General features: G+C 40.9%; 2 protein-coding genes across 5 annotated transcripts; both read right to left on the bottom strand.

Annotated features, from left to right (window-relative positions):
- Positions 1-1,124: 1,124 nt before the first annotated feature.
- RCAN3 (RCAN family member 3) lies at positions 1,125-11,242 on the bottom strand. 3 transcript variants are annotated; one of them, XM_035345563.1, is made up of 5 exons: positions 11,174-11,242; positions 6,316-6,558; positions 3,560-3,733; positions 2,832-3,003; positions 1,125-2,122 (listed from the first exon to the last, which is right to left on the bottom strand). In XM_035345563.1, exons 2-5 carry the CDS (start codon positions 6,511-6,513, stop codon positions 1,914-1,916), a joined length of 753 nt encoding a protein of 250 aa, XP_035201454.1. In that variant the 5' UTR covers positions 6,514-6,558; positions 11,174-11,242; the 3' UTR covers positions 1,125-1,913. The 3 variants fall into 3 exon arrangements, with proteins under 3 accessions (XP_035201454.1, XP_035201453.1, XP_035201452.1); XM_035345562.1 differs by lacking the exon at positions 11,174-11,242 and adding an exon at positions 8,442-8,563; XM_035345561.1 differs by lacking the exon at positions 11,174-11,242 and adding an exon at positions 7,207-7,352.
- Positions 11,243-15,213: 3,971 nt separating this feature from the next.
- Positions 15,214-25,635, bottom strand: NIPAL3 (NIPA like domain containing 3). Of its 2 annotated transcripts, none has more exons than XM_035345498.1 (12): positions 25,553-25,635; positions 24,395-24,798; positions 22,454-22,522; positions 22,193-22,364; positions 22,033-22,092; positions 21,198-21,343; positions 20,340-20,436; positions 19,979-20,114; positions 19,378-19,466; positions 18,092-18,155; positions 16,916-17,010; positions 15,214-16,250 (listed from the first exon to the last, which is right to left on the bottom strand). In XM_035345498.1, exons 2-12 carry the CDS (start codon positions 24,491-24,493, stop codon positions 16,051-16,053), a joined length of 1,227 nt encoding a protein of 408 aa, XP_035201389.1. In that variant the 5' UTR covers positions 24,494-24,798; positions 25,553-25,635; the 3' UTR covers positions 15,214-16,050. The 2 variants fall into 2 exon arrangements, with proteins under 2 accessions (XP_035201389.1, XP_035201390.1); XM_035345499.1 differs by having other exon boundaries at positions 21,198-21,319.
- Between the last annotated feature and the right edge of the window lie 269 nt (positions 25,636-25,904).

Raw genomic sequence — 25,904 nt, 5'->3', positions numbered from 1 at the left:
TATACATTTTACACAAGATACATTGACAACATCACTTACTTGATTTGCCTTATAAAACTGTTTCTGAAGGTTTTCCACTTATCCCTATTTAGACAAACTTTTACAATGGGGTAGAAATTAAACAATTAACAAAATATAAACACCACAGAATCCAAAATGGACTTCTGGAAATTTTAAAATACGCAGGCCTCGTGGACAATACAAGATTTTTTTTCTCCCTTTTTTGTACTGTAGAATAGTGAGACAAAAGTCAGACTTTAAGTTATTTTAATACCTGAAGAGATACATAAATATCATGCCTTTGGAGGCAAGATGAACAAAAACATTTTCCTGCCTATTTAATACATACTATTCCTACCTCTGGAACAAGGACCTGCCTGCAGGATCCCATTTTGCAATTTGAAGCTGGTGGCAGGAAGGGATCACAAGCTAGCACAATATGGGGTTGAAAACTACTGCGCCTATGCAAATTCGTGACCATTGCTTTTTCTCTCCGCTGTCAATCAAGTGAAAATACTTTTGAAAGTTCAATAAAAACTTCATATAGAATTAAAATACAATAAAATGAATTGAAAAACGCCAGTTTCTGAATGATTTATATATATATATATATGTATATATATATATATGAATATAAGCAGCCTGGCTTGTTCAGAAAATTGTAATTTTTTTATAGAAAAAGAATCTGGGTAGACTAAAAAAGGTTGATTACAAAATAGCATAAAAGCATAGGAGCATGTGTCATTATACTGAGGCATATTTTCCTCCTACTAAAACACTTAACATGAGTTTACAAAATTAAAGATCTGTATTTTAAAAGATGCATCCTGGTCTCAAAATTAGCGGATGCTCTATCAGACATACAGGATGCTACACAGAAAAACTCTTAATGAAAAACAGCAAACAAGGGCTCAAATTGCAAAAAAGCTGGCTAAGCCAGGCAACTATCTGTCTTAAAAAACAAACAAAAACAAACAAACAAACAAAAAAACAAACAACAACAACAACAAAAAAAAAACAAAAACAAGAAAGACTAGAGCAGTTTAGGACCACGGGTTAAAAATTAACCCTAGATGTTTTATCTCCTAACATCATTTAGTCATAACAGTCATAGAATTTATTTGTAAATGGAGGCCATCTCTAGAACTGGAGAGGAACAAACATTACCATACTTTTAGAGAGGATCAGAGACAACACATTCAATAGCTGAATCCCTATTTCACTCTGCATGTTGTAATTCACTCTTAATTAGATGTCAGTGCAAACCACTGTACCATCAGATAGCAGCAGTAGTGTTGGGGACAGACTCACAGTCTGTCTTTTAGTGGCCTGTGGTTCTTCCTCCTGTACTCTTCAAGTAGTTCTGTTAACTACACAGAATTTAGTTCCATACATGTATTTGTGCCTCATGTCAAATTAAAAACATATCTGAGAAAAGCAAGCATTAACTTCCACACTTCAGAAGGTTACTGGCCGGGAAGGAATTTTAGCATGAAGAGTATTCTTCACTTCCATTTAATTTTTACATGAGTTAGAAGTTGTTGTACCAGCACACATCGGTTTTCAATTGATATACAAAGAACTTTCTTGAATCCAATACTGACAGTAAGATATTATTTCAGCACTTGGTACATCACACTTCACAGTATAAAGAGAAGGTAACATCTTCAAAAAAAGAAAAACCCTAAACTTCCTACTTTTCACTATTGCAAGTCAGGTAGATTTGCTACACTTGGGGGACTAGTCCTTAAAATTAAAGTGCTTTTAGAGCATTGGCATCCAAAATCTTGAACATGAGAGACAACTACAAGTAAAATCCATTGCCGCTATATGTAATATATAGCAGCACTACAGACATCAACACATGTACTCATTAAGTGTCTGATTTTTGATACTATCCTGAGCATCACAGTTTAACAGTGCATAGTACCCCCTACCTCCAGTGTACAATCAAACGCTTTAGATTCATTCAGTATTGTTGCAGGTGGTTCTGGACGCCTTGTCTGCATGATCTTCTGTTTGGGATTTTTAATTTCATCTTCCTCTTCTGTCTCACTTTCACAGACATGGACAACTACACTAGGAGTTGATTCTGTTCCTGCATGAAGTTCATACTTCTCCCCTGAAAAGCAGCAAACAAAGATCATACTACAAACGTCCCCAGCAATACTAAGCCATTTTATCTCAGAAAATCCTTAAGAGGTGCAGTATACAACAAAATATTAATTTACTCCCATCTCATCTTTAATTTGCTCAAACTTCATAGCTCACCAGACTTGTTTCCTGTTTTAAAAATAGCTCCTGTATCTGGTATACTGTTCTCTGAAATACAGTCTTAATCTTCAAAGGGAAGGAGGGATACATGTAAGGCATTGCAAAAAATACTGGATCCAATTCAAGAGATTACACACTAAAGCACTTCTGATGTGAGAATGATAAGCCTCCCTTTCAGGGAAAACAGTTGTTTTCTGAGTAAGACCCATGAAAAAGTTTGACAATCCAACAAAAAAGTACATACTGCTTCATTAACAACTGTGGTAGCTCATCTTCAAGACACTGAATTTTCCATTGCTGTCTTGTATGTTAGTTAATACTAAGGCTATAGCAAAATTCAATAAATGGATGTCAGGGAACCAGTGCCACACAGTCTAGTTCTGTGTTATACTTTCAATGAGTGAAGGAATGAAGTAAATTGTGATGGATCATTTTATTCAAGTAATGTCAAGTCACAGAGACTCAGTTTCTTCTCACAGAAAAGACGAGTACATAAATTCTCTGAGTAAGTATTTTTGAAGTTAAGTAACACAGCAAAAGCAGGTAAATATCCCTACCCGGCCCCAACTTGGAGACAGCACAAAGCAGGTCATAGTTTATCAGCGGAGTTGCATCTTCACTCTGTTTCCATCCAACTGGTGGAGATGCAGGTGGTGATATCAGAAACTGTTTAACAGGCTGTGGAGGAAGAAGGTAGGACTTGTCTCTTAATTCACTGGACACTTGTACCTGAAGACAAAGGCCAGGAGACACAGAAATCACAAATATTAATTATTCTTATTTAGTTTGCTTCCCCAGTAACGCACGGCCAGTCCCTGCATTAACAGTGGTTAACTCAGTCTAGCTTTAAAAATAATAGTACAACTTCTATCATTTCTCTTGGTATAATGCCTCAGATAAATGATGCAGCTAAGAAATTGGCCTATGTAAGTGTTGACAATGTAGCTGTAGATAACATGAGCTGCTAAACCAACAAAAAAGAATATGCCTGTAGAGCACCTATTGTGAAGGGATCTTTGGACCTCTTCATTTACTTCCAACACATTTCTGTTTATGTATGTGAGAAGGTGGTTTGTGTCACTACACAGTTCTGTAAGTTCAAGCTGAAAAGTAAAACCATCTCCTAAAGCATGAATTTCTCAATGAGTAGAAACAATACATGATAGCATAGAAGAGCAAGAGGTCAACAGTAGCTTCAAAACTTCTCAGAAATGAAACTCATGGGCAAATGTGAAACAAGAAAGAAACAGGGACACATGCAGAACAAATTAGTGTTCTGTAATACCTGTGCAAAATATAGCTTCAGCTTTTTTCCACTGAAGTCAGTTTCATGAAGTTCTATCCGTGCTCTTGCTGCTGCCTCTGGATTGCTGAAGTTTATCCTTACTCTTCTAAAGCTTTTAAACGACTGGAATGTGACTTGATTATCATAGACTGTGAAAAGAGCTTCAAATCTTTCCTAGAGATGAAGTACAAAGATTCTTCAAACATAAAATTAACATTTTCACTCAATGAAAAGACATTTTCCTTTAACCTTTTTCTCCCAAATCCCATGCGCTTCCCTTAATCATCTACTAAACCTGCACATTGCATACTTCGCTCTTTGACTGCTTTATCTCACTGCTTAAAATCTAAATTCCAGAAGTACATTGATGTGAACAAGCCTACATAACTCAAAAGATGAACTGCCATCTAGTGACAATATCCCAAAAGTGTAGTCAATAAAAGAAGTTGCACCTTTCACCCAAGCACCTCCAAAAATACTATGGAAGTCAGTTCATTTTTAAATTGAATAAGCTAAAGCAGAGAGTGCTTAAAAACTGTCAAAATTCACAGGATGAGTGAATAAGACTACTTTTGAAGAGACTAAGATCTATTATTACTAAACACTTTTTTGAAAAAACAAAAACAACACGTTCTATTTACTATGGAACCTTATCTTCAAATTTTTCAATAATTAATAACTGCATTGTTACAAAATTGAATCCATTTAATTCAACAGTTCTCTATGAAAGACATAATGTACATATTTTTTCCCTAGTTTTAAATGCCGGTATTTTCAGTCTTTGAGAAAGGAACAATACGTACTTTTACTCTTTTAACTCGTAACCTTTAGAAGTACACTTGAAAAGATGTTTTTAGATATTATGTAAAAGACAAAATTATTCAAAAATACAAGACAATTTATAGACATCTTACAGTTTTTCCTGTAAACATACTGGGCATTTAACTTAAAACATTTAAGCAAAAAAGAGCATTGAATTAAACATGCAGCCAATTCAGCAGTGACTTGTTAAAGTATTGCTTTAACTAACCAACAGTAAAAAAAAAAAACAACCTCTAAAACTGAAAAATGTCAAAAGGGATGAGAGAATGAGAAATAAAACCTGAGCAAAATGCTTCTTAAGAATTCAATATCCAGATTTCAAATTAATAGCATCTTTTTTAACCTTTTCTCCTAATCAGAATTTTAATTGTTATTTGCTTATGCAAATTTTCAAAAATAAAAATGGTAAGGACAAAATATTTGTGTCTACATACAGAACCAGGCAATCTATTTGTTACAACTGCAACTACTACAGAAATCAGGAAAGAGAAAAATTCATTTTGATGCAATCTGCTTGCAAGTGCTGCTAGCTATGCTACTGTTACCAAACAAACTGGAAGAATGTTGACAGGAAAACCTTAAGTGCCACCAAAACAAATAAACAAAAACACAGAACAGAACAAAACCAAAAAACACCACAATTTTTCAAATAGCTTTCTGTATGTGTGCAGACAGCACGAATTGCATTTGATTCAGTAACTGCTGTGCATTCAGCCTTTAATAAAAACAGATGTAATGCAGAAGTAAATCAAGCCATTTGAAATGTATGTCCAGGGGCTGACTAAGCAGAATTTCATAACACACATAAAAGACGTATTATATAGCAAAGCCCTTCTGCTCTTTTGAGCACTAGGCAGAAGCCTGCATAGTAAGTTTCCCATTTAAAGATCTAACACACACAATCCTGACCTATTCTGAACTAACTTCTTGGCTATGACAATAAATCAGCTTAGATGAGCTTTCTGACAGTACAATCAGTACATTTCACAAACTACATTTGATAAGAAAAATTTAACCAGAAGTGGTTAAATTCAAAAGTGGTTCCAATGTGATATCTAATTATCTTAGTATTGTTAGAGCAAAAGAGCTAGCACATCTCCCTAGATGCACCTCATATGCCCCGACATACTGAGAGAGTACCTCCACAGAAAGAGCAAATGTGCATATGAAAATGACAAATCACTGGTAGACGTCAAAAATAATTTATCAGGGCAACACTTCTACACCAAACACACAGTGAGTTATGGGACACCACTGTTTCACAAGTGTGAAACACTTCACAAGTATTTCTGTAAACTGAAAAAGCTGCAAAACAAAGCTTTCGTATTGGCCCCTACTATTTTTCCTCCACAGCTCACATACTCCTCATAATTACTCCTGATGCTCTTGGAAGCAAAGGGCAAGTACAGATTTGACTGAATACAGATGTTAGCAGGCCTGAGATGATTTAGTTTATTATAAGGTCTTAAGCCACTTTTAAGGTGTTTTTTGTTTTTTTTTCTTTTTTTAAAAAAAACTCAAATCAGACCATGTATCCTAAAAATGTGTAATGCCTTTTTTTTTTTTTTTTTTTTTAAACAGCATCTTTGCCTTAAAAGAATTAATAACTTAAGTTTACCTTCAAATTTTATTTATTTCCTCCCTTAGACTTGGTACCATGGTTAAATAGAAAAAACAGAACAGTTTGTTTTTTGTGGAAGAAGCACAGCATATCTATTAGCAACTTCAACTACCGTAAAACTGTAGCATTACCTGCTCCTTGGCAACTGCTCTCATTCTGATCTGAGCTTACTGGTAAATAATTCATGTGGTTTGTTCTTCCACCTCTCCCACACAAAATATGCAACAATACAGTGGAAATCCAGACAAAAGCTTTCTCTAGCTGTATCCATACTTACAATACTGTACCCCAAATACACCCCTCTCCACCTTACCTTTTCTTCCTGTACCTCAAACACAGCTTCATGAACACTGCAAGCAAACAGGGAGGTAGGCAAGTCACTTAAATCCATCATTTCTTCCAAATCATCTTCATTTTCTCCAAAAATCATCTGTTCTTCCTCTTCTTGGTCGCTGCTGTAGAGGTCTGACTGGCTGTCGCTCCAAGACTTCATAGTATCTCTGAGCATCATCCACCCAAAGCAACTCTTTTATGTTCCACAGTTTCTAGTAAGGGCCTGTCGTTTAAAATGAAACAAAAAAACAGTGTCAAGGTGCCACATCTTGTTTTTTCTGATCCCTAAAGGAAATCATTTTACAAAAGAGAACAAAAATCAACATGAAACTCGCTCTCTCATCCACACAAGAGAAGATTGTATCCCCTTTCTGTAAAGCTGTGAAAAGGACATAAAGTCAATCCGTCAGGTAAATGACATTTCTCCTCTTTTTACTCTGACATAAAACAAGAACTAGTGTACTGTTCTACAAACTTTTCTCTGTGACATTTTTCAGTCAATAGCAATTTCTTAAAGCACTTTCCAAATAATCAGAATAGTCTTCTGACACTTGAAGAAACATCAGAATTTCATCAGTGGGAACAGATGTACAGAAGAGCTGAATCATCTGTCCAAAGCTTCTCCATGCAAGTGGCAGATACAGGAACAAAACCAGGCATCACCCAGAGTGAGGACGCTGCCTTGTCCCAAGCACTGGGAACACCTTCCCCATGCGCAGGAGACTTAAGGCTGTAAATACTGTATGTATGTCAGGGGAGAACAGTGAAAACAAGCAAGAGGCTAAACAAAAGATTTTAGGTAAAAATAAAAAAATAAAAAAAAAATAGTTTGTACTGTTACAAAACAAAAGCACGGAACACTTGAAAATACCTTGCCACCTCCCACTGCAAAAATCACTGGTTTATTGAACTACCAGATATTCTAATGTAAATGACAGAAAACACGCAAGTATGTACCATATTTACGTTCAGCAGGAGGGGTGTTTGTTTGTGATAAAGCACTGAAACAAAAGGGTAAACAAATGTATTATGTTTCATTGACAACCTCATTGGAGTGTTTGCCTAACTAGTTTATTCCTTCGAAGCAGGATCATGACAAACACCATCAACTGAGACCAATATGCACAAAAAAATCCATAAACAATCCATGCTCACACAAGGGAAAAGGTATAAGACCAGTATTTTAATTAGCAACAGCCAAACACTCTCAGCACTTCACATTTAAAGAAAAATAACACGTGAAAATGGGAAAAAATAATTTGGTACCTGTTTTAGGTATTTACAAACTGCTTAGTCACAGTATCAGGCAGGGTGCATGGCTACATCTGTAGACACACAGATTTTTTCAAGGCAAACTCATTGGTCATTGAGCAGAAAGAGCAGTGGTGGGAAGGAGATTGCCCCCCCAAGGTATGATTTGGTCAAATCAATGTGACCTTTGGGACACCAAGCAGTCTGAAGCAGCACGTGCACGTAACGGCACGTGTTTGGCATCTCGCCTTCGCCAAGCTGTGACCAAGGCACAGCAAACTCCCAGGGCGCACCAGAAGCGCTCTGCAGCATCGCACAATGGATGTAAATGCGAGGCAATACGGAGCTGCTGAAACACTCGTTTTTGTGCTTGCTGATTCATTCAAAAAGGAAAGAGAAAAGAAAACACGCCAACCCGGTGAAAACAAAAGGCACCATCTGGCCTGGAGGCACAGGCCCGGCCCTGCATGGCACCCAGCACAGAGCGGGGAGACCTGCACCCAGGGCAAGGGAGAGCTTGGCAATGCCACCATCAAAACTCAAAGATCCAAATTAACAATGAGTAAGACGGGAAATAAGGTAAACTACAGACCAATGTTAAACACAGCCGAGTTGGCCAAACTGTGAAGAGCTGTAAGAAGTCCGAGCTGGGCCTCGCAGGCTATGAGGTGATACCAACACAGCACGCTGGAGCGAGGTGAAGGCATCACAGAAACAGGATTAACTGAGTGCCCTGCAGCACTCCTCCTGCTCTGTGCTGTTAGTGCTGCGGAGCCTGAAATTGCAGTTGAAATGAGTGAGAATTTAATCCACTGATTATTAGCTGAATCCATTGCCCTTCTCTGAAGTCATTATCAGCTTTCACATTCTTTAAGGAGCTTCCATCTGCAGGTTGCTAGCACCAAATACGGCAGTCAGGGCCCATGGAGATGCTCCCTTGGTCGGTATGGAAGCACAAGAGAATGCACCTCAGAAAAAAAAGAGCAAAGAGATGGACAAAATGACCTGGGGCACATAAAATGCCCAAACTCTGTACCAAGTATTAGCCAGAGATGCAATGAGGCTTTGTACAGACTCCTTGAACAGATGCAATCTTTTACCCAGCAGTGAGGCAAGTGTGCAAATATCTACTTGAAAACAAAACAAGATGTATATTTTTAAGAAGAACAATGTAAGGGACTAAAACACTAAGCTAAAGCCATAAGGAATGTGTTGTGGGAAAAAAATGCCAGTTTTTACTTCTTTTACCAAATTTGGTTAAAATAACTTAGAGAATTCAAATTGCGTTCAAAGCTCCAGCATGAGGAGGGTCTAAAACTCTGAAAATTATTTGGTATTTTGAAAAAAAGACATGCATGTTTTTTCCATGTCTGCTTGGCATCACAGAATAAGCCAATTTTGTAAATGAAATGGTGACAACACATCCAGTAAGGAGCAGTAAAAGGCAAGAATGAAAGCTATGTGAACAATACACCTAAAGAAAAAAACTTTGCCAAATCAACTTAGGAATTTGAGAAGGATCAATTACAAACTGAAATGTTTGCAAACAAATGCCAGGACCTTGGAGGTCTCAGAACCACACAGACCATTAGAAAGCAAGGAAAAAAATAAAGAAAAGCAAGAAAAAGGTCCCAAGATCTAACTTCTTTCAATTTTACATATCATTAAACAATTGAACTAGCCAATGAAGCAGACAGAGATAAAGTGATGGCCACAAGATTTTTACCAAAGACAGATTGGCCAGACTTGAGCAAAACAGCCCAGCTAGCATTATGGAAGTTAACTTGGAGACCTGCAGACACCGTTAGTCTGCTGTGTGCTGACACGTTTCATCCACAGTCCCATTACACAGGCAATCAGCGACTACTGCTACCTACCCGTGTATTCCCACCTTCAGAACACACAGATTAAGACAAATGACCACGGCGTGGTTGCTCAGACACAGCTGAGCTGATGGCACTGCAGGCCTGCTCTCTGCTCAGCAGGAAAGATGACTCCAGAAAACCTACAGCACAAATACCCTTGTTACTAGGTAAGCACTGCTTTTGCTCAAGAACAATTTGTGGTATTATGACCCATGTCAAATACCACATAGGCATGCGTTACAGTCCGTGAGAGATGCTCTGCAGCTTTGCAAAGAAGTTTCAGACCCTCGAGATGACACACACCTGCTGGGCACGCTACATCCAGCTTTTACATACTGTGAATATCCTCACTGCCTTCAAGTTTCATCATATATGAATTTGTCGTGCTGCACCATTTAATTACAGCAACAAAACACATTACTGCGAGATGTTTTCTGCTCTGTAAAATGACAGCAAGCCTCCAATAACAGTAAGCCTCTAATAACCTGTCTGAATAATACTGGACAGCTGGGGCAGCTTAACCATCCCCACTGTCATGAAGCAGAGTATTGCTTTTCTATAGCAAAAATTGAATTACCAGAGAAATCACCGTGTTCCTTTAGAAAACCAGAGTAGAAACTTGCACACTATTAAGCCATGAGAATGCAGTTATTCCCTTGAACTCCTACAAGCAGCCTGCAGGGAACGGCATTCAACAGAAACAATCTTCATCAAAGGTGATTAAACATTTCAGCAACAAGTTCAACAGTTCTGCTGAATTTACAGTACAGCGTTTCTTGCATGTATAAAAGCAAAACCTGAAAAGTTTCTATAGAGACCACAGACCTATAAAAAGAACTACTTCAATTATATATATACACATACATATATATTTATTTAAATGAGAATGCACCAGTGTTTTTTTTTTTTGTTTTGTTTTGTTTGTTTGTTTTTAAATCAGAATCCTACAAAGCTAATGCTAGTTTTTCCTCAGATTACCTATTTTTCTTGACTTCACTCACATCAGTATTAAAACACAATGGTTACTGAGCACTGGAGGAATACTGCATCGCTTCCCTGAAAAAGGGATAGGGAAGATTTATGAACGCTAATTAAGAAGTACTGTCAAAAGCAATAGCTCGAGAGGCTGTGCTTTAACAGATTAGGTGGAATTATTTTACCGTGCAATTATCAGAAAGGAAGAAGATCAGGAGAAACGCTCCAAGCCTGGCAGACGCACTGACGCGGCGGTCAGCGTTAATACCCGAGCAGCCCCACTCCGGCTTCCCCTACACCCACGGGGAACGGCTTCGCTCCCCTTCCCGCACACGAGCGCTGTCCGTGTGCTACAGCCCGATAAACTTCGCGGCAGCAGCGGCTGCGACCGATGACTCCGAAGGGCGAGCACACCGACACCCGGCCTCTCGCCCCGTCCCAGCCCCACGAGCGGGGGCTTCCGAAACTTACAGGGAAAATTCGGCGATCGCCGCCGGTGCCCCGCCGCCCGCCGCCGCTGCCCTTCCGCGGCGCCGCCCTTGTCAGACCCTCAGCTCCCCCCCGGGTCGCAGGCAGCGGCGGCTTTCGGCCAGGCGGCTCCGGGCTGCGAGGCGGCGGTGGCGGCGGCTCGGGGCCCCACGGGGAGCGGCACCGGGGTTGCCCCACGGCCCCCGCCTCGCAGAGCCGGGCAGCGGCGTGCGGCCCCGCCCGCGCTCAGCACGGGGCTCCCCGCGGTGCGGCGCTCACCGTCTCCACGGCGCGGATCCCCTCAGAGGCACCGGGGAAGGGAGGAGCGGGCGGAGGGATGGCGCCGCGAGGCGCGGTGTCGGCAGCGCGCGCTGCCCGCCGGCGCCGAGGAAAGCCTGCGGCCGCGGGAGGGCAGCGGCGCAGGGCGGGAGCTCGCCTGCGTGCGCATCCCCGCGTCTCCTCAGGGAGCTGCGGGGGGGGGGGGGGGGGGCGGTGACCCGGAGGGGGGCGGATCTGCGCATGCGGCAGGCGCCGAGGGGCAGCGGCCACCGCCTCAGCGCGCTTCCGGGGACGGGGGGGCGCGCTCGCTCCCCGGCCCGCGCCGGGGGCGGCCGGGCGGGAGCTCGCATCTCCATCGGAAATAAGCAAAAGCGCCATCCTGGTGTGGTTGTGCGCACCTGTTGAATTCCCCTGACACGCTTAGGGAATAGCTTTGTCCGCCCTTGTGGAGCCAGGAGACAGCTAGAATTTTGACATTAAAGCTGAAATTTCTGTGGTTAAACGCTCTCTCCTAGTTTCGATACACAAAAAGGCAGCAAGTAATGATTGTCATGAACCTGACAGCCGGGCTGATTGCCACCTCTTTACGTTGGCACTTAACACGGTTGTCTCTGTTGTAACACAGTCACTCTTAAACAAGGCGTGTTAAAGTATTGCCGTGTTTGTCAGGATCTGTGTCAGCTGCTGCTTCCACCAGCACTCAGGGAAGCAGGAGCCAGCGTTACAACGCTGATACCCAGGGACTGCATTGTGGTGCAGCTTTAACACCAAAGTGGACGAGGCTTTGGTGTTAAACCACACGTGTGGTTTGGGACCCTAGGAGATAGATTTAATTAGAAGTATGCTGAGGGTTAGCTTCTGCATATGCCCCTGGACTAAAACCCATATGGTGAGTGTTAATTAGGTTGGCAAGCATTCAATTAAGCTACAATGCCAGTATTCTAAATTTATGACCATCTATTTCACTTAATGGCATTGTTAGGAAACAGCCTTGTGCGTCTAGTACTGCAATCAAAGACACGATATCCTGTACTTGAGGGACGGCATCTCCTGCAGCATGGCATTCCCAACAAGCATCAGAGGTCCTTGCTGTCTCAGAGAAATACGCTCTTGTCTCAGTTTCAGTATTGAGTTGACAGGCATGCAAAAATCCTGAGTCAGGCCAATAATGATGATTTTGTTATTGTGATTTGTCTCATCTTGTCTCCTCAATCCCCAAACTCCTTTAGGTTATGAACAGTAAGATTTCTAGAAAGCCCTCTAAAACCAAAATTTCTAAGTAAATACTTGGAGAGTCATGTAAATTTGCAAGCCTTAGTAGTGCCACAGCCCCAAAAAATCAGTTGCAGTAGTCTGCTTTTCATTTACAGTTTGCTTTTTAAAAATAATTATTTGGATGAACATAGTACCTAGGGTTATAAGTTATTACTGTCTTAACCTTCCTTAAGATACTTACAGCTCATGAAAGCTATAGCAAGAATACCTAGCAGGCCAGAATTCTATACATTGTATCAGGCTCTTTTATTAATTTTAATTTCCAAAGTTCTCACCAAAAAGACAAAATAAAATAGACATGCAACATCGCTTATGAAAAATTAAGCGGTCATCCTAGCTTTACAGTGTTGGACCATAAGGTTTATATGCACATTTTAATGTGAACAAGAGAACATTGTAAGCAGATCATTTTGTACATTCAGCCAACATTGGAGTCGTATTCCATAGCATAAAGTTATATGCAAGATATACAGTGAGAACAAAGTAAGTGCTCTGATGCATTCAAAAGCCACACAGTGTAAAGGCAATAGATGTCAGTTCACATTTGATAAGGAAAGTAGGATATATTCTCTTCCAGATTAGTAAAGGAGATAGTAATCTGATTTCTGTGCTCACTTTTTCAGCTTTTGATTTTGAAAAAATTGCTGCATATTTGGAAATCCCTCCACTGTTCACAGTGCCATGCCTTTCTCAGGATGAGTTCTTGATAAACTGAAGCTTTGACATACACATGTTCAAGCATGCTTTACACCAACTGATCACTTTTCATGCTGCAAGAAAAATTAGCATGTGGCATGGGGCTCCTCTCCTTTAAATCTTCACACGTAGTTTTGCTGTGTTTGCTGCAATCCTGGGCACCTTTTTCACCTCAGCCCTACAAATGTTTTGTTAGAAGTATAGATCTGGGGGTATAAATGGCATCCTATTTTCAGCATGCAGACTCTTTATTAAAAGAGAGGTAAGGAGTTTATCATAATCCTGAGCTATCCCCCCAGTGTTAGACTGGAGAAGACCAACACTCAGTTTAAACAGATGTTTAGTTTCTAGGAGCCCCTACTCATGCCTTCTCAGCAGAGATGGCAGCTGTAAAACTGTGCTGGAGAGCAGAAAGTAAATTATTCTGAAAGCCTGGGAGAGTGAGCAAGAAAGGGGGAAAAATACATAAACAATAAAAACCACAAAATCTAAAATTCAAGTATTAAACATAGGCAGCAAGCAGGGCCAAGGTACGCCCTGGCAGTCCTAGCACCACAATTACAGTGGCTAACAGACTGGCAAGAACACAACTCTTGCAACATCAGTGCACCACTTGAGGCCTATAACCCAAGGAACACCTCAGGCTCTGCTGATGTGGCACAACTGAATAATCTAAAATTATGACTTATGTGCTCTAGAAATAAACATCACCTCCTTTGAAATCCTTTGTCAGAAAGCTTCCAAAAACAAGTCTCACTGAATGTAAAGGTAACTGTCACTATCAGGTAGAACTACCGAAATATGCACAGACTAAGCAAATGAGATGTGACTATGTAAAACGCAGTAGCAGGACTCTTGCCTGTAAAGACTGTGAAAGAAAAAAAACAAAATACCGCAACAGTGTAAAAGTTAAGGTTCTGCTCTGTCACCCAGAGCAGACAACAGCCATATGCTAACAACTAAGGACTCTGTGGAAGAGAAGAACATCAGGCCAGTCAGCCAGTGCCTAGGCTGCAGTGCTGCGGGTAATCAGGTAGCTTCCTTTTTTTAAATAAAATAAAATAAAATCATTGAATCAGGCCAGAGAAAGGCCCACACAAGAGAAGTATAAGTGGATGCTCAGCATCACTCATTCTCTCCCTCCCCCAGCAAAGCACTGTCCGTCTCTCATGAAAAGATAACCCTATAATAAGGAGAATCTCCCATCAGCTCACCAGAAAAGACAACTGGCCACAAAGTCTGTGCATCAGTCAGCTGCGGTTTTGAAATACTTCTGAGAAACTAACAACTGGGAAAGCTGTGTTCAGTTATGCATAGGATCATCCTATGGATAAGAGTCAACAGCAGTGATTAACGGTTTTACAGTATAAATATTTTATACCTCTGTAGTAATTAAACAAAGAATATTACTATGTAAAATGTAGAGTGTATAGGTACGCATGATTTAGCACAGCTTGTTTTAAATGCAGAAAAAAATGTAGAAAGCCACTGTTGCAAGCCCAAGATCCTTCCAAGCCCCTTCGAACCAGAGTAAGCACTTAAAAATGCACAAAACACGTTCACTATTCATTTCAAATTAAGCCTTTTAAGGTATTTTGGAGACGCTCTTATATGCGTACAGTCCAGGATACACCAAGCAGACTTAAAATTCTGTTTCCAAGTAAAGCAACTGCTTCAGAGAAATGAGGATATCAAAACAAAGTAACTTGCATATGCCAGTAAACCTATGTACTTTGTCCCCTTCACTTGACATGATTCTATGATTCTAAGTTTCCTCTACCTTGTGTCTATTCTCCCTTTGTATCAGCTTACAGCCTTCTCTTGGCAGTTGGAAAGTTAAATATTATGAGTACACAATGCGTCATTATTCTTCCAGGACTGAGTGTTGGACTGTGTATGCTTCTTCCTTCCTCCTAGGTAACTCACAGTATTAGGCCAGTACCTTTTTTAATTTTTAGAAAAAAAGGGGTACAAAAGGGCAACCCAACCTACAACACCTAAACTTAGCTTTTTAACACTGCCAAAGGAATGTTGGCTCTTTTAAGCATTTAAGATCACTAAAAACTGTAAATCCTGCCTCAACCACAGAAAAAAATAAAAATAAAGAATTAGGACCTCTTCAAGAACTACAAAAACATCCCCTTTAGTCATGCAACTATTCTCATTTCCTCCTTGTACTTCACAATGTTCCCTCTGTACCATTTGATTCAACTTGAAGCTTTTGTTATGAAACCAGAAAACTGGCAAACAATCTTTGTTCTAAACTGCCATATAATCCAGTGGTGCTATAAAAATAATTCATGTGCTCAGTGCATACGTTTAATGCTAGCTGGAGAACAGTTATACCAGAAGTGCCCAAGAAGACACAGTAAGTTCAACTATTCATGCTTGAAAATGATTACATTTTATTGCCATGTTAAGGTAGCTTGGTGGTTATGTTAGAGACATGAGGATTTACAACTTTTCCAGAAAACCATCAGTTTCTGTAAGAGATTAAATCCTTCCCTCCTCTCACTGTGAGCAACCCCTGAAAACTTTTATTTGGAGATAAACTCACTGCCAGCAGGGCTAAAAATTGCATGATCACTTCTCTTCCCACAGCTCTGCATTTCTACAGTGTCTGTCATCCCGTAGGTTTCATAAAGCCACGACACTGCATTCTGCATTTCACACTCCCAGATAGCAGCCTTCAATGGAGAACTGTCACTTGCTTCTTGCTAAGATGAACACTTTCAAATTCACAACTATAGAGAGCTGTTTATTTTAATAAGCAGCCTTGAAAGTTAAGTTTGAGACAAGCTTTAAACTATATCAAGGTTGGTTTTACACTTGCTTATATTTTAACAGGTAAATAAATAAAGGTCATACTTCTGAAGATTCAAATCAGTTCCTTAAAGATCAGTCACTCACTCCTTTTTGCTGTGCTCCAGCACCCGGTAGGGTGGAGCAGAAACTCCTCTGGAACCATGTTGCTCCTGCACTATTGGCAATGTAGCTGGAGTATAAATTTCTGGCATGTTGTCATTGTTCTCTAGGGCGCCATAGGAAAAGGAAGCTTTGAGGTCAGGCTGAACTGCAATCCCTTTATCGTGCATGTTTTGCATGCCTGAAAAGTACAAAGTCAGAGATTAAATGCTTAGGAACAGAAGTGCATTCAATTTACACTCTATTAAATCAGCAAATCATATGGTCTTGGAGTTAGCAATGTGTGGCTCATCAGTTCCTTGAGTGTTAAATGAAAGACAATGTTTTTCTGCTTAGCTCTAAAGCAACTAATGGAGAAATAATGCTCAAGTGAATGAGAGATGGCAATCATTTATCAAATGATGCATGTATCTTCTACACAGATCACCAGAAAGACATTTAGACATTTAGCTGTACTTCCTAAAATACGTTTCTGATCCTTCTGGCCTCTACCTCTTGCCATGTACCTCAGTCATCCCCAGTAATTGGTTCCTCCTACTTGATGATCAATCCCAAGAAAATGCTCAAAATCAGTTATCTTCCCGGACAGCAGCCACCTAGACGAGGCTGTTCTGACACTACCCCTGGTGACAGAGGACCCAGAATAAGAGTACTGAAGTGGAACATCATCTTTTCTCTGCTTCATGCAAAACATGGATGTATCCCTCACATGGCACAACCAAAGAGAATGAAAAAAAAGAAAACAATGTATCAGGCAGCTCTTTTGAGATGCTTAAGAGAGACTGAATCTTGAATTTCCATTGTGAAGCCCAAGACTTAAGAAACAATGCAATAAACCACTGTTACCTGGCATAGCATCCATTGATATGTAAGGTTCAAAGGGAATAGATTTCTTCCTATTTCTTGTGATCAGGAAGACACCTAGAAATGCTATGAGGCACCTGAGAAAGAAGACAAGTTCTAGTGAGACAACTATGAAAAGGGAGAGGAGATAATGTTGCATGTTGATTTTTTTCTAAGGGCCGATCATATAGCACAATAACGAATTCAGAACTGGAAGAGAAAGGTTTATGAAGTCAGAATTACAGGGAACTCCCAGCAGAGTAACTTTTCTGACAGTATTGAAATTCACCTAGCAATCACAATTTTACCTCTATCAAAATGCTGAAAAAAGTTCATATTAATTAATTGATCTTGACTAACTAAAAGCAGAAAGCAAGCACATAAAATTTGATTTGCTTTCATGAAATTCCAGGATTTAACAGCCTGAACTTTCCAAGATTTCCCATCGGTAAGCACATGAACAACTGCTGATCTTGATTTTTACTGTACGTTGACAGAGAATGGTACAGTTCATAATACTAAACTCCCAGATATTGTTTTCTTCCTGCATTAAATGGAAAGGCATTTCAGAATGCCCCCTGCTTATGGAAAGTTAATCACATCAAATGCTGTATACTAGGACTAAATGCTGAGTTACATAGTGAGTTTTACTGATATCTGCATTGTGTGAATGGCCACACCCTAAGAAACAGGACTCCTGAAGTCCCATAATAATTCAGTGAAGGCTCAGTGCAAAACCTGAAATAGATCCCTTACAGATGGCTGCTCCTAGTTATTTTGCAGTTCTTCTAGATTCATAAGCTGCTTGACAGCATTCCAGCTCACCATTGACGGAATGGCTACATTTGGAGAAACAACCCATATGCCTCAACATCCAGGCTGATCACCATTCAGTCAGTAAAAAGATTTAATGTGGGGCACAAACATTTTACAATTATGTATAACGTAGCATGACAAAATTCTTCCATGGCATCCACCATTACTTAGACAAGGCACTGACTCTATGGGCCACTGTCTGCTCTTAACAGAGAAAATGTATTCAGTTCATCCTCCTCTCCAGCAGGATATGCATCTCATACACAATTACATAAACATGTATGTAACTTTACATATAGTTTTGGAATTTATACATATGAAGAAATACTTTTCAGTTTTCCATCAAGGAACCTTAAAACTTACCCAAGTGCAAACATGCATATATGGAGAACATCTTCGCCAGTGAAGTCCAAGTAGAAAGTTGCCCCTTGAAAAAGAAGTAATTAATGATGCCTTTCTTCCCAGCTAACATGAGTTAGTGCTGCATCACAAGCACTGATCCCTCCAGAAATCAAGTCATTAAGATTACTACTTCTATTATCAGCACCTTATTTGTTTATAGTCTTAATATAGATTAATATGGCCTATTAATATTTCCACTTTAACAGAAACTGTGTATTTACAAATCTTCGCACAGCAACTAGTACAAGTTTTTTGATATTGGGGTAGGAAATAGCACTAGAACTACTGCAGGTCACTGTGCAAATCAGCCTCAGTTCTCACCATCTAGCAGTGGTTACCATATAAACATATTTCTGAAGTCTGAACAACAGTCTGGATCTCTAACTACAACAGGATCCCTTGGCCCCAGTCAAGTATGCACAGCTTAAAATCATAAGATGGCAAGCATCCTTGGCACCCTGGATGTCAACAGGACAAGAAGCCCAGTACACGCATTCTAGCTCCTACTCTTTACAATTCTAATTGACGTGAAGTAAATAAGCTGATGAATCTGAGAGCAGCATATGGCTTGGAACACACCAGGAAATAAACATTAGCTGAAGAGCAGGCCACAGTCTCTCATGACATTGAAGAAGAGCATTAAAAGGCAATGTGTAACTTAAGGGGGGATCTATTGCCCCTATATACCTGGAAGAGAATTACTAGTTTACATGGATGGTCCATCTGCTTGACTGCAATTAATAATTTCTACGGTGTTTTTTTTTTTTTTCTTTCTAGCTTTGCTCATACGTCTAGCTACTGAGACCAAGATATTTAAAAGGGTATCTTCAGGTTTGAAGCCTAGGGAGGTTTAAAATGCTTATCTTTGTTCATATAGATGATTTTTTTCCTGTGTGGGCAAGGGCTGAAATTGGAGTAATCTGTACAGAAAGAAAAGTACCAACACAACTGTGAGCAGTTGTATCCTAGATACAATACAAACAAGAAAAATCAGGAAGAGAACTGAACACCTTTTTTCCAGAGAAAACAAATACATTAAACAAAAAGACAGAACTTAACACAATCTAAATGGGTAATTCACATCTTGGGAGAGAAAAGAGAAATAAAGCCAGCTCCAGAAGAGAGATGACAAGAAAATACAAGTCATCTTCTTGTGAGTATTCACCTTCCTCAGCTGTGAGAATTATTTTCATAAAATCTCTTGCCCATCTTGTAGCAAGGACCAACACACTGTTTTGTGCAGTTACCTGCTGTGATAGCTATTGTTGTGGACAGGATATAGCCGATGCTAGCAATCTGAGACGAGTCATACAGCTGTGAGGCTTGAGCTAAAAATCTGCAATACAATGACAGGTTGACTTGGGACAGATACTCAAACTGTATAGCAGTTATCACAGACTCGTATAGTTCTCCTTTCTGGAGGCACCTTTCAAATCAATGGTAAATGCCACCCAAATTTTGAATAGCTCCTTATCCTTGCTACTACTGGTGTTTTTAATGTTATCACTAGAACAGAGAGGAAAAAAAACACCAGAGCACTGATTTTGGCCAGTGCAAAGACACTATATTTGATTTGCCACCGTTTCAATCATACCATTGTTTTGCAAATACTTTTCTGATGTATAAATTCAGGATCAAAACTACTTGGCAATGTCACTACAAGGAAAAGCAAAGAAAAATGCTATCCCAGGCTCTTGTGGAATGGGTTTGAGTACAGGTCATAGAAGAGACCAGGAATTCTTCCTGCTAAAACTTGATCAGCATTTTTTAAAGGGATAACAAACATTTCATTAATTACTGACCCACTAAATCCAGCATTTATAGACAAAGAGAGGGTGAGCATCTTACGTTGCTTGAAAGACTGCTGTAGCAATCATGCACACCAACATAATATAAAATATTGGGTAGTCGAGTTGTAGGTTTCCTTGTATTGAGACAACAATCATGCCTGCCACAGCTTTCACTGTCACAACAGTCATGGAACCTGTGGATGTTTACAAAGAGAGCAGTGACAATTCAACGATCATTTACAAAGATCCTAATAAAATATCTTTACCTAATTTGTAGTCAAATTTCTGGAATAGAGTGATATATTTTATGACATTAATTAGGCCAATAAAATTCCCTATATGCTACAGATGCATCACTTTACTGTAGTTTGCTGTTTTAAGCCACAGCTGGAAGATAATGTAAGTCCATATCAACTTACCCAGCAAAGCCACCAGCAGGAGAATAACTACAATGTAGTTTGCATTTTTCTCCTTGTAAAAATACAGTAGCAGGCAGAATACGATGATCTCCAAAAGCTACAAAAAACAGAAGAGAACATTAGATGTTGAGTACATGGCATTGTCGGTAGATGGGATTCTGAGCCAGTCAAAAATCAGAATCATACAACAGGACATATCAAAGGAAAATGAAAACCCAACACAGTTACATATCAAATTTAACATGATCATAAAATCTAATTAGACAAGATATTCAATAGGTTTTTGCAATATAGGAAACATGGGACATCTTTGACATTACATTCTAGGTAAAGAAGCAGATCAAATAATCCCAACTAAATATTCACATCACAGATGTCAGCCTACTTTCTATTTTCCTACTTTCTTTAAATGACCCCTGCAGCACTTGTTTTATTTAACGGCCAAACTTCTCTTTATCAAGGAGCAACAGATTGCACAATATTATCAATGAGACAATGACGACTCCAGAGAAAGTCAGCAGGAAAAGAACAGATGCAAGCACAATATTTGGGCACCTCTAGAATAACTGTTCTCAGCTGCCCCCAACACTACTGCCACAGGCTGAGGCTGAGAGGTCAGGGAAAGAGCAGGCAATTTAAAAATTTTAAGTTAAAGATATTTAAATTCTAAGTTGTGCATGCAGGTGTCCACATGCACTGTAGAACCAACACTAGCAAAAGCTGAAAAAGGTCCATTAGCAAATAAGAAATGTTGCTAGTACCCATAAATAAAAAAAAAACAAAAACACACACTTGAAACAAAACTCCCGCATCAGGCATACAGCAGAAAACTTTCCCACGTTTTATGGGCCATCTTACCATATACAACAGAAATGGCCAGCTCACTAAATGCCTAGTGATATTTTCTCCCGTCATCTTCTCGTGACTATTAGGTCCAAATGTTATCAGTAGATAAGTTCCAATAATTGCCAAACCACAGCCTACAAAGGATAAAACATAACGCCCTTTGGCAACCAAAGGACCGAAAAAAAAGGACAGTTAGTGGGTTAGTATGGATGCATGGAATTAATATTGCACATGCGCAGCGGCCATGACATCATGCATATTCCTCCAAATGACTCATTCGTCTGCAATTCATGCCCCACTTTCAAAACATTAGAAGTAAAAATAACCCTAAGCAGTATATGTGTGGTGTGAGTTGAGAAAAGAACTCATACCAGGTAGCATCTGTTAAACCAACATAAGTCGTAAGATCTATATCTGGGGCTTGTCATGCCTGCCTACAGCCCATTTTTCAGGAAATGGAAGAACGAATGCCCCAGTTCTGCAAACACCTGCACACATGAAATTCATCTGATTCAGTTGTGCATAAGCTATTACAGAGTTGAAGCCCCTGGCTCCGGCTTCAGCTCGGAACTGTGATTCTCAAATCTGCAAACAAACATGATTTCTGTGTATTCCAAAAAACTATGAAACAGTAAGGTGAGATTCTGATAACTTGGCACCAGACAGAGAAACAAAACACAAAAAATCCATTTTTAACAAACAGTGGATGAGATGACTTTTTTTTGAAGAGGTACTATAGTTAATGCAGACTTCTCCATCTCTCTACCTGTGACTCTTAGGAGGCCATGTTGTGTGCAGGATAGCTCATAAACGGAAGGGAAAAATGAAAAGGAACTGTGGAACTTACTCAAGAAATCCTTGGGCTTCCATTTTTCTTTAATAAATATAATTCCTATGATCGCACTAGCTATAGGAAAAAAAAGAAATGGGATGATGTACGTATTGACCCGGTCACCAGCAGTATCACAGTGCAACGCACTCAGACATCAGTCATCTTTCTTCCTTACCTATAACAGACACTGCACTGAGAGGCACGATCAGTGAAAGAGGAGCAAAAGCATAAGAGGAAAACACTCCCAGCTCTCCCAGCACCAGCAGAAACAGTCCACACCACCATGTCTTGGTTTTGAAGTAAGCTCGAGGGTCTTTGGAACCTGCCAACCGGATGTGGCTGTATTTCTAGAAAAGAGAATAAAGGTACAGAAGCTTTGATGCTTTTTAATGCAGGATGCTTGAGGCAGGATCAATATTTGTTTCATGATACCCACCTGAAGGTTGAGTGCAATACTGATAACAAGATGCCCAAAAATAGCTAGTAATGCACCAATCAAGTTCTCCTGTAAAAACAAAGTAAATACACAGACATTAAATTTACCCACTGGACCTTGAAGAGAGTTCAGGCTTTTTACACAATCTGGAAGAGAAAACACCTTTAAAACTGTTCCTAGATCACCTGTCAATAAAATCATTGTTTATCTTCTCTACGTGATCTAAGATAATTCAAGTAACTTCCTTATGGCTTCGTTCCAAATCTGTGAAACTCAAGTGAAAAATAACCCTTCCTTAATTAATACTTTGTATGAGAGACTTACATTAGTGTGCATGTATTCACATTTTTGCGGTTTCTTAGAGGGAAAGGTCAGAGTGCTAAACACAACCTCTTCATTCCTTCTTCCCTTCCAAAAATCTGTTTTTAATATCTTTAACAATACCCTTATGAAATCTGTTTTCATAAGGTTGGCCTGGCATTCAGCAGCATATGGATCAGGAACCTCTGCATTCTGTGGGTCACCTTTTAATAACTATTTTGCTCTTCTCCACCTATACCATCTGCTGGTTCAGTGAGCAATTTGGCTCATTTAATGGAGCAGCCAATTATCACAGATTTTATGCTGCTTTTTATATGAACCAGACACTCCAAATTAAAAGGTAACTAGTAGCAACTCCTAACAAGTTCTTAGCACATTCATTCCACATAAGTGTTACTAGCTCAGCAATAATTCTCATGGTCCCGAGACAGATCTCGAAATAAAAAAAAAAAATGCAAGCTGAGTCACAAAGGAAATGTACATTAGTAGCAAACAGAAGAGCCTGAAGTCAAGACAGGCCGTTTAGCACTTGTGCTCCTCCAACAACTGTCATGACATCTAATCTCATTAGATGTCAATAGCACTTTTCATCTCAGTGCAGGTCACCAAGATACAGTGAAGTACTACCTTTGATTGATTTGGGATAATTGAGCTCACATTTGTATTCCTCCCTTAACTGTAAATTTATAGTTCTTGATTTTAACAATGACTTTAGAGTTTCAAGTTTATATCAGTGAAACAAAAATCTTTGTCAGGTGGTGAGAAAGTAAGATTTAGCCAAGCAGTTTCATTCAAAAACATGAGATGCTTTCCCCACAAGACAGTAAAGTTGGCACAAAAACATCACTGTGTGATCACAGAGAAAGCCAGAGAAAATTCAGCATGGTTTCCGGGTTCAGCACCGGGTTCAGTTTGGAAGACCGGGAGGAAGAAGCCCTTTCAGCTGAGGCAATGTAAGTAGAGTAGAGTGACTGGCTTCTGGACTGAGAGCTTGCAAGCCTGCGAAAGGCTTGTTCCAGTCTGACCAATTTTTACAACGCATCTTGGACTGAGTTCTCAAAGTACTTTTTATAATGGAAGGGAAAAAAAAAAAGAAGGGGAGGGAGGGAAAGCCCTTCTTGCAGGGATTTTCCAAGCACCTTCAGAATGATGGATTCGTAGGAAAGTGATTTGGGAACAGTTCAATTTCCAGTTGGAAAATAAGAAGGAATTATCGCAACAAGTCCTATCTTGGCTACAGGCTCTGAGTGATCATGGGCTGAAATGTAAGCACTTGAAGATACTGCAGATGAGAACATCTGGTCTCAATCACTGATGTACAGAATAGTCTGAAAAGTTACCTAGCAAAATTTATTGCTCCTAGCCTGCTTTAGACAGCTATGTGATCTTTTATCTGCCAATCATTCTTTCTTCACTTTGTCTTGCTCTTTGAGACACAGAATTTCTCTTTCTCTCACTGCTTATATACACATCATATAATACACTCAAGCCTACAGGCATGGCTAAATACAAAGACAGTGCACTTTCTGCAAAAAAAAAATAGAAATCAAAATAAGTGGCATTATCAGCTTACTTGAATAGTTAAGGCCTTCTAGGGGTAGTCTGGGGTAGAAACCTGACCTTGTAAGAAAAGGAGTCTGTGTGTGGCTGCACAGAAACCGCTGCTGTGGCCAGTGGGAGTTGCTGAAGTTGCAGATTTGGACTGTTGCCTCCTTCCATTTTTGTTTACTCAAGTGTTTGGTTTTCAGCCTCCGAGATGCCAGAACTTCTCTTTAAAGAAAAGACTTGGACTCTGCTAGAACCATGTTATCTGGAACTTAGTACCAGTTCTTCCCATCCATCCTGTTTAGCTTGGACAAACAATTACATCCATGAAGCACAAACAAGTTCTCTGTAATCTATCTGCTGCTCTTCTTCCTCCACTGGGCTACACTGAGATCGGATAGGCACTGCAGGCAGAGACGAACCAATATTTCCAGTGAGTTAGTGGGGCAGTAAAAATGTTACATTCCTCCAACATGACACTAATAAAAAAAAGAAGAAAAAAAAGAATCAGGTCAAATGAATTTAATTGTCCAAAAGCTGCAATGACATGATGCTGAAGGTTAGCCCACAGAAAACTCACTGGAATCAAACTAACAGCTGCACGTATCAGCAGAGAAAGAGTTTAAATGCCTTCTCAGAAAGTCTCAAGCACAGAAACTTGAAGAGAATTTTGCTTAGTAGAGCTCACAAACTGCCTCTGCCCCAGAGGTGACATACTCCTCTGGCATTTTAAAACGAGCCTTGCCATTTGGAAAGCTGTTATCAGAAAGCCCCTGAAATACTCCGAGCCCTGTTTTTCATTTCTCCACTCCCTGTAGACCTCTGTTATTTGTTCAGCATTTCGTTAGCAGCGTGCCGGGGCTGACAGCGCTCCTCCTCAGTGAGGAGAGATCCCCCCAGGTCGGGCGGCTGGACACCGGGCCGAGGGCCCTGCCCGCCGCCGCAGCCCCTCTCCTCGAAGGCCCCGAGAGGCACCGGCAGCCCCGAGGAACGGGCGGCGGGGAGGAGGCCACCCCTCGCGCGGGGCGAGGCGCCGAGGCAGGGCCGCGGCAGGGCGGCAGCACGCACGGCTCAGGACCCCGGCCGGCGGGAGCGGAGCGGGCCGCGCACCCCGCGGCCACCTGCCCGGGCCCCTTGATCAGCGCCGGGTGCCGGGACCGCGCCGGGCCCTGACAGGGAGGCGCCCGCACTCCGCGGAGCCCCGGAACGGGCCGGGCCCGCCCGCGCACTCACCTGCTGCCTCAGCGGCCCCATGGCCCAGTCGCCTCGCCCCCGCCTCCTGCCCGCGGCCGAGCGCAACGCTCGGCCCCGCTCAGGCCCCGGGGCAGCGGCGGGGGGGGGGGGGCGGGGGGGGGGGAGGGGGGGGGGGCACTCCCGGTCCCCGCGGCGCTCCCGGCCCCAACGCCGGCCCCGCACCCCCAGTGGCCGCCAAAGCCACCTTAATGCGCGTGCGCGAGGAGCCAGCCCCGAGCCACATTAAGCAGCCGCGCGGAGGGCGGTTCTGAGAACTCGCCTGCGATTGGGTGCCTGCCGGAGGGCTCGGAGAAACATGCTCGACGATTGGAGGAGAGCTGGGCGGGCCGTT

This window comes from Oxyura jamaicensis, chromosome 23 (genome assembly GCF_011077185.1).
Source record: "Oxyura jamaicensis isolate SHBP4307 breed ruddy duck chromosome 23, BPBGC_Ojam_1.0, whole genome shotgun sequence".
NCBI lineage: Eukaryota > Metazoa > Chordata > Aves > Anseriformes > Anatidae > Oxyura > Oxyura jamaicensis.
The sequence above is the reverse complement of the archived record's forward strand: the minus strand, read 5'-3'. Positions and strand labels throughout refer to the sequence as shown.